Source organism: Ylistrum balloti, unplaced genomic scaffold, assembly GCF_031769215.1.
Source record: "Ylistrum balloti isolate Yb309-2 unplaced genomic scaffold, AGI_CSIRO_Ybal_v1 Utg369728, whole genome shotgun sequence".
Lineage (NCBI taxonomy): Eukaryota > Metazoa > Mollusca > Bivalvia > Pectinida > Pectinidae > Ylistrum > Ylistrum balloti.
In genome coordinates this window covers 82,097-91,370 of record NW_026781944.1, presented here as the reverse complement: position 1 = coordinate 91,370, position 9,274 = coordinate 82,097, and the positions used below count along the sequence as shown (strand labels likewise).

At 34.3% G+C, this 9,274-nt stretch overlaps 1 protein-coding gene across 1 annotated transcript in view; it reads right to left on the bottom strand.

The window, feature by feature from the left end:
* Positions 1-913: 913 nt before the first annotated feature.
* The window catches only part of LOC132565624 (ras-related GTP-binding protein C-like), a 14,904-nt gene continuing 6,543 nt past the window's right edge, over positions 914-9,274 (bottom strand). The window contains exons 5-10 of the mRNA XM_060230270.1: positions 8,585-8,700; positions 8,040-8,239; positions 6,317-6,431; positions 4,896-5,038; positions 4,183-4,322; positions 914-3,745 (exon numbers count right to left, since the gene is read on the bottom strand). Of these exons, the coding sequence (XP_060086253.1) occupies positions 3,609-3,745; positions 4,183-4,322; positions 4,896-5,038; positions 6,317-6,431; positions 8,040-8,239; positions 8,585-8,700 (851 nt within the window). The 3' untranslated portion in view covers positions 914-3,608. The remainder of the gene's footprint in view (positions 3,746-4,182; positions 4,323-4,895; positions 5,039-6,316; positions 6,432-8,039; positions 8,240-8,584; positions 8,701-9,274) is intronic.

Here is a 9,274-nt window from a genome sequence, read left to right as displayed (position 1 = left end):
GCACGACCTATGATCTTGAAGATGACATATTCTTTAGTTAGATGTACTGTTTTATCCTGTAATAAGCCCACATTGCTTACAAACCAAAGGTTCATTAGGTAATACCATATCTGGGCTTATTTCTAGATAAGTATGGTGAATATCATTTATCATGGCATATTGGAACAACAGAACAAGCAGTCCAATGGACCTGAATCACCCACCTATTCTGACACCAAGATGTTGTCTTTGTTAATTTCTTCAAAATTGTAAGCCTATTCAAGGTCATTCATTTGAACATGCTTAGTAGCTCTTTGTTTCAGTATGCAGTAAAACCAGTCAATACCTTGAGCCTTTTGGTTATTGAGAAAAAGTCATTCAATGGTTTGAACAACTCGCCAGTCTTCACCCCAGGATGCTACAGCCCAGGATCAGTACTCTGTCTGGAACTCTTTGTATTTGAGAAGTTGTTTGAAGGGAAAAGTTGGCACTGGATGGATCGAAAAGCCATGTACCATGGCGTAAGCTCACTTAAAACTAAATAATAGCAAAAGAAAGATTTTCATGGAGACTTGAAAAATTCCTCGAGAATAAGACCATGTGTTCTGGAAGCTTAAGTGTTTTCTGCTTCATAGACATCATCCAATCCCTTCTTCCTATCTAAATCGTGGTCAATCCAAGAAGGCAATGCAAAGTTTCCAAATGACAACAGATAGACAACAATAACACCAATAGATATACAAACACACATCAAATACACCCAACTTCATGTCACAGAAGGAAATAGCATATCACAAATGGGGTAACAAATACGATTAAAACATAACAATGTCTACATGCACGTAAAGCATATGGCCATGTTAAATGTTGATATGTAGATAAAATCCACTGTATAGTCATTGTCTCCTTAATGAAATAAAATAAACATAGGAAATATTTATAGTTTTAAGCATTTATTCATATCTCTGTGAGAAAAAGAAAAAAATATTATCTTTTTAAAGCTTGCTTTGATATAATCATATCAAATTATGTACATTATGTAGCCCCATACAAAGACCCAACATCTGTGCATTATAATGTTAATATGTTTTCCAAGGTAAATCTTTTTAAACAAAATATCACAAATTATTGATTGATTGATCAACCACATTGAGTGACAGATCACTCAATAATTCCACACAAACAGCAGGCACAGACACATGTCTCTGATCAGAATCACCAGAAATAGAAGTACTTTTAACATAGGTATAAAAAGATACATAAATAACAGCTGACTCAAGCATTTTGAACATTCATGCTATCATGAATTAAACTGGTTAGATTTTGCATTTAAGGAAACCCTGTTCAATTGATTCAATTGAATTTTAAATCTATAATCATTTGTTCTCATTAACAGTGGTAAACCTTAATAGTTTTGTTAATCAAATTCTATGTCATACCCAGTACGTCATGAGGGGATAAGACAATCACACAATGGCATTCATAGCCTTATATTTACATCACCACAGCTGTGACTTTACATGAAAGTAACATTGATAAGGCCCTACAAATCATTTCTGCCTAAGGTGTATAACACAAGCTATCAGCATTAAACAATCTTCATATGGCATTCATAGTGAATATGAACTCAGCTTTCTATGACAGGATTCAACGCACTGTATTTCAACAGTGCATAATATTGTTTGCCTTTGTTATACATATGACTATGAATGTCGTAAAGAGATGGATCATTACATCAAATTTGCAAAATCAATGTCTCATCTTTCACTCACTAAATTCACTTAAGACTTGAAAATATGGAAAAAAATATGATTAAACAACAGGTTTAAACATCAAATGACATTGTTTGTTTTGACAGTGTATATCTATTTTGGTCCTAAATGCAGTATGCCCTAAGGTCTAACTAAATACCAAATATGGCTGTCATGATATAATGATTTCTGAGAAATGGATCTAAATATAACTTCTTAAAATTAATACAAGTAATGAAGACTATACATGTAAAAATTCCAGAAATAAATTCACCTGTGTGAGTCTAAAAGTTATTGGAGAAAGAAAAAATTACTCATCAAAATCTGAGGTTGTATTACACCTCAAGATCTTATACCAATTTATGTTGCTAAGACTTTAATATACTTTGTAATAAACTGGTCTCACGATAACCCGTACTGTTAAATGTACCTACAAGGACTTGAAAATAAAAGTGATAACAGCAACATAGGTTTGTAATCTGTTGATATCTAAACCATTTCATAAGGCATCAAATCAATACATCCACTGCACAGTCTTTACTCAGTATACTTTGGAAAGTTTTCACTTGAGTGCCATTTGGATTAAGTTATTCACATCAAAGCATGCCAATTAACAATAATTTAGGCACTGTTAACTTTCTCTAGCACAACAAATGTGTAAGCATGTTAAATATGGCACCAGATGTCAGATGAAGGTGACAGACAGACTGGCTTAGAAAGAAAAAATCTAACACAGATTTTTGCAGGGTATATACTGTCAGAGGTGTGAAAATATCCACTAAGGAAAATTCTTACAATGAATACACTCAATACAAAATAGGGTCACATGACCTGGACATCTGCTTAACAAATCCACTCATACAAAACAGTCACATGACCTGGATATCTGCTTAACAAATCCACTCATACAAAATAGAGTCACATGACCTGGACATCTCCTTAACAAATCCACTCATACAAAATAGAGTCACATGACCTGTACATCTCTTAAACCACAAACGCTTGTACAAGATGACTTTATATGACTGGGGCTATCTACCATCAAAACTACTCATTCAAAACAAAAGGTCTATAGGGCCTTAACTCTTACCAGTTCTGTATCTTACAAACAGAAGACATTAATTGTGTTGTGTATTCTGGTAACTTTCACACTCATCCCAACCTCAGTATTTGTTCTTTATCATATGTTATAGGCAAAACCAATCATCTACTTGGTTATTCAGAATATCATAACAAACTTTACCACAATCATATGCATCTTTGTAACTGAGAAAAAGTTTTTAAAAGATTACAACAAATTTAAACCCTGTGAACTTCAAAGTAGGTCAAGTTTATGCATTTGAACAAACTGGAAAGCTTTGCATCCAAAAAGTTAACACCAAACAGGTAGATGACAAAGATGGACAAACAAAGGATGCAGCACCATGACATTACTCACTTGTCCTTTGGGCAGGTGAGATACTGAGGTTACATGAGGCCGAAAACATTTCATATATATTGTAATCACTTACCCATTAAGGAAAACTCAGATATTGTCTGTATTTTCACATAGTGCCAATAAAACACTCTGCATCAATATTCCTTATTAGTATCTTTAATTTACATTATTATTTATCCCCATCATTATAAATACACAATGGATACAGAGCACTCTGCATCAATATTCCTTTTTAATATCTTTAATTTACATCATTATTTATCCCCATCATTATAAATACACAATGGATAAAGCACTTAATTAACAATTAATTCAACACCTCATGCTATCCATTTGGAACCCAGAAGATTCATCCTTGCTTAGCCATGCACACCCTGATAATTGGATACTTGTACATCTCGATGTATTACAAAAACAGAGTTATCCGACCCTATCATTAATCACTTAATGGCCCCATTTGCTTGTGGAAAGTCACTGGAAGAGGTCAAAGCCATGGCAGCTTGTTTAGAACTAGGTTTGACCTCAAACACATCCTGAATAGCTTGTCGGAAACACAGGAAGTTGTAATCTATCACACCTGAAAAAGAGAACAATATTTTTTTCTATACAGGAAGTTGTTGTCAGTGAAAGTAGTCTTTGAATAGGATATCATTAATGTGATGAGAATCTACAGTCCCACTTATGTGATGGGATCATGTTGCAGACTTGTCTCAGAAGCATAGTGGAAGTAAAGAGTTTAGATTGCTGTTGTGGAAATCAGACATGGGATGAAATGTTTTACTCGACTAAAAATAAATTTTGGAACACTAATCAAATAAACTTCATGGTGTTTAAGCTTTTTAGAATGTAATCAAGTGAAAAAGTTATTCAAATGAGAAAAAATAGAATATATTAACTTAACGTGTTGAAAAGACATATGAAAGAGATCAAAATTTTAATTTGTGTGAATGAGGCAAAGAAAATAGCTTGTTATAATGAGTCTAACAAAACAAAATATATAAAGTCATGAAGTACCTTGTTTTTCAAAACTGTCCTCCCTCATGATACAGACGAGAGCCAGGTATCTGTTGACCTCTCTCAAGTACATCACTGTCCCGTTGTTCAGTTTGATTATTGAAGCTGACTTGGTGTCAAATGCAGCATCATCTTTTACACTATAATAGTTAAAAATGTTTAGAAATATTTGATTACTCATACAGTCAATAAAGAATATAACTAGAAATATCAGTCTGACATATATGTCACCTCTCCTCCTCTCATGGAAAATTTAACTACAGTCCAATATCAGAATTAGTACCCTAAAGAAAGCTCATATCTCCTTTTAATGAGTGCCTTACAGACTTCACATACCTTCTCTGCCATGACAGACAAATGCACAACAAACCACAGGTGAGAAGCAAATTGAAAAGCCTGTCATCTGATGATGGCAGCTAACTAATCATACCCAAATAGATGTGATTTCTCACCTCGATATAAAGCTTAACCATAGTGGTGTCCTCATATCTATATATAAACATACCATAGTGATGTCCTCATATCTATATATAGACATACCCATAGTGATGTCCTCATATCTATATATAGATATACCCATAGTAATGTCCTCATATCTATATATAGACATACCCATAGTGATGTCCTCATGTCTATATATGTATTTCACCACAGAGATGTTCACTGATACCTAGATTAAACACATATTCATTGTTTGGAGCCTTTTTACTTACCCATATATATGGGACATGTCTATCACTACATCAATCATATCACAGCAGATTTCATATGTCTGCATGTCCACCGGTGAACTATCTGTGGCGATGTAGATCTTACTGATCACATCAAACAGGAACGCTTTCTCAATACCAGAATTCTGTTCAAGCAAAAATAATGTCAACAATTCACACTAAAATCATATAAATTTTGTAGACAATTTAAGTAGCGTATTTATACAGAGGAATGAAAAATCATAGAAATTTTGTAGACAATTTAAGTAGGGTATTTATATACAGGAATGAAAAATCACATACATCTTGTAGACAATTTAAGTAGCGTATTTATATACAGGAATGAAAAATCATATACGGCTTGTAGACAATTTAAGTAGCGTATTTATACAGAGGAATGAAAAATCACATACATCTTGTAGACAATTTAAGTAGCGTATTTATATACACGAATGAAAAATCATAGAAATTTTGTAGACAATTTAAGTAGCGTATTTATATACAGGAATGAAAAATCACATACATCTTGTAGACAATTTAAGTAGCGTATTTATATACAGGAATGAAAAATCACATACATCTTGTAGACAATTTAAATAACATATTTATACACAGGAGAAAGTCTGACCACAGTAATTAACTCCCCACATTGGAAGTAGTAAAAGTGACCTTTGACCCTATAATTCATCGATAACCATTGTAATAAAGTATATAACTAGATGTTATGATATTATCAGGGTTTTCCATAAGAGCCGGTTGTCGGCCAATTTGACCGGCTACTTTGATCTTTTGGACGCCTACACCAATCCAGTTCCGTAATAATGTTCCGTACACGACTACACGTACACGGCAGGCCAGCCTCCTACTTTCACTACACAGCCTACTACTAACAAAATTATGGAAAACCCTATATTATGGGGAAAATGTGGACCAAACCTGTTGAGAGGGGTGTAAAAAATCATCTGTTTCCATTAACCCAACTATTTCAAGGAAACACTATCGCATCCAAGATTCCTTTATCATGTATTTTAGCAAAAATGTTTTGAAAAATATGAAAGATTTTTTAACAACCTTCCCTATTGAGTAGACACATGTGTGACTTTGTGTTAATGTTTTATGTGTCAGGCCATGATTGCTCAAAGCTTATTCACAGCTAACAAATCATTTTTGAAAGAAAAAGGGTTACTTTTAAGCAACTGTCTGCAATATGGGTGTAATGTAAACAATCATTGGAGTGAAATGAACGATGTAGTATTATCAGTAATCTTTTAGTAAACATATCTTATAGCAATGAAAATGTCAAGGAGATTGCAAAGTAGGAAAATTTAAAATACTAGCTTATCCATTCACTCAAGTTGTTCATAGAAAAAAAAGGGCAAAATATGAACCAAACAAATATTTAAAGAGTCATTTGAAATACTTACAGAAATGAGAATATTTAACAGGTTCTCCATTACAGGGAGTTGGGGAATCAATTTCTGTACAACTTTGCTAAATGCCTCAAATATGGAGTGGTCATATATACTGGTAAGATAAAAACTGAAAAAGAAAGGAAAGGTAGGTTATATTGTGTCTCTACTACCTATCCAGAATAGTACATATGGTGTGATAAGGCCTCTCCATAAGTAATACTTCTATCAATATTATATGCAATGTATTATTTCTGTTGTCTGGTTATGCAAACATGAGAATATTTAAAATACTCCTTCTATACAGCGGTGAAAAATATCCTCTTCATGCAGCATATCTTTATCTAACAATTAGTTTATTTTTCCCCTCATAATTAATTACACATGTCCTAAGCTGTATCTGAACAGACTCTCATTACTATCTGGTCTGCATGAATGTTAAAATATGACTCAATACTCCACTCAAATAACAAGACTCAATGCCTCAGTCTGATGACATGACTCAATGCTTCAGTCTGATGACATGACTCAATGCTAATCTGATGACATGACTCAATGCTATAGTCTGATGACACAACTCAATACTTCAGTCTGATGACACGACTCAATGCTTCAGTCTGATGACATGACTCAATACTTCACTCAAATGACATGACTCAATACTTCAGTCTGATGACACGACTCAATGCTTCAGTCTGATGACATGACTCAATACTTCACTCAAATGATATGACTCAATACTTCAGTCTGACGACATGACTCAATACTTCAGTCTGATGACATGACTCAATACTTCAGTCTGATGACATGACCCAATGCTTTAGTCTGATCACAAGACTCAATGCTTCAGTCTGATGACATGACTCCAGGCTTCAGTCTGATGACATGACTCAATGCTATAGTCTGATGACACAACTCAATGCTTCAGCCTGATGACACGACTCAATGCTTCAGCCTGATGACACAACTCAATGCTTCAGTATGATGACATGGCTCAATGCTTCAGTATGATGACATGACTCAATGCTTCAGTACGATGACATGACTCAATGCTTCAGTCTGATGACATGACTCAATGCTTCAGTCTGATGACACAACTCAATGCCTCAGTCTAATGACATGACTCCAGGCTACAGTCTGCTGACATGACTCAATACTTCAGTCTGATGACATGACTCAATACTTCAGTCTGATGATATGACTCAATACCTAAGTCTGATGACATGACTCAATACTTCAGTCTGATGACATGAATCAATGCTTCAGTCTGATGACATGACCCAATGCTTCAGTCTGATGATATGACTCAATGCTTCAGTCTGATGACATGACTCAATACTTCAGTCTGATGACATGACTCAATACTTCAGTCTGATACATGACTCAATGCTTCAGTCTGATGACATGACCCAATGCGTCAGTCTGATGACATGACTCAATGCTTCAGTATGATGACATGACTCAATGCTTCAGTCTGATGACATGACTCAATGCTATAGTCTGATGACATGACTCAATGCTTCAGTCTGATGACATGATTCAATGCTATAGTCTGATGACATGACTCAATGCTCCAGTCTGATGACATGACTCAATGCCTAAGTCTGATGCCATGACTCAATGCTATAGTCTGATGAAAAGACTCAATACTTCAGTCTGATGACATGTGTCAAGTGAATTTAACCTAGGTTTATTCAATTTCTTCCATGTTTTCTCAACCCTACGTGTTTATGTGTACCTTAAGTGGAGATTTTCCAGGCCCTCTTCAGCGAGGTTATCAGATGCCCTATGATGGATATCCCGCTGGGCTTCAATCTTATGATCATCTGACAGACCATCAACTTTATGGATGAAGACTTCAAACTTGATGCCTGGGTTGATACGGTGAGCTTTGGATACAGTGGCATTGAGTTTGGCCAATGCGTCCATGTATTCATCCTGTGGGGAGATCATTTATGTTAATACAATCCAACTTCAGTCAAATACTGAGTAACTTTTTAACTCTACAAAACTTACACCAAAACCTCATGATCAATTAATACATTTTCAACCTTTGTTTAAATCAATTAAATTCAACCAACAATTAGATATTCATCCCATATCTTCGATAAAGAAAATGTAACAAACATAACATATATATTACTCGCACAACATGTAAACATAAAGTGTTAAGATTCATTGATCAAACATACATTGTTGGTTCTAATTTGATAATTAATCTTTTGATTGAGTATTACTCTTGAAACTACAGGGGATAAATGTCAGAAACAGGTGACTACACACCTGTGAATCTATGACAAATATAATGGCTTCACATTCTTCATAAATAGAATCATGGAAGTCAATCTGGCCTGGTAAATCCCACACCTGGAACTTCACAAATGAGCAATTGGTGATATCTGCAGAGATAAACAAAACATAAAATATGATTATCTCCCTTTAACAAAAGATCCTTAACCAATTATTCACCCTTATGAGAAGCATTAGAAGCTAGTCCATTTTTGCTTTGATTTATCAGTTGAACCAGGGTAAGTAAGAACCAAAGATAAACCTGCTGATTTTATTTTTGTTTTTGTTTTTTTTTATCAGAAGTCTTATCAAAGTTTTAGAGACCTGCAGTGTTTTATAACTGCACATCCATCCAAATTTATGCCTGAAGTGTTACATCTAAGAGTAAGGACTATTATTCACTCATTTGGGAAAGGGTATAAATATCTTATTTTGGAAAGAAAATGGATTGTTTTGGAAGGAAGTTTTTTAAGAGTAAACTGTACATTTAGGGACAGACATTGGCCATATCTTGAAATGAATCCAAATGACATCAGGGTCCATATTCTGCCCCATTAAGCCCTCAGAAAAAGTCCTATTTTACATAGATCACACACATCAGTAAATTATCTCCAATTTCAACATAACAAATATGATATATTAAAGTACAACTGATGTTTTTACACAAAAAGTGTTAACATAAAA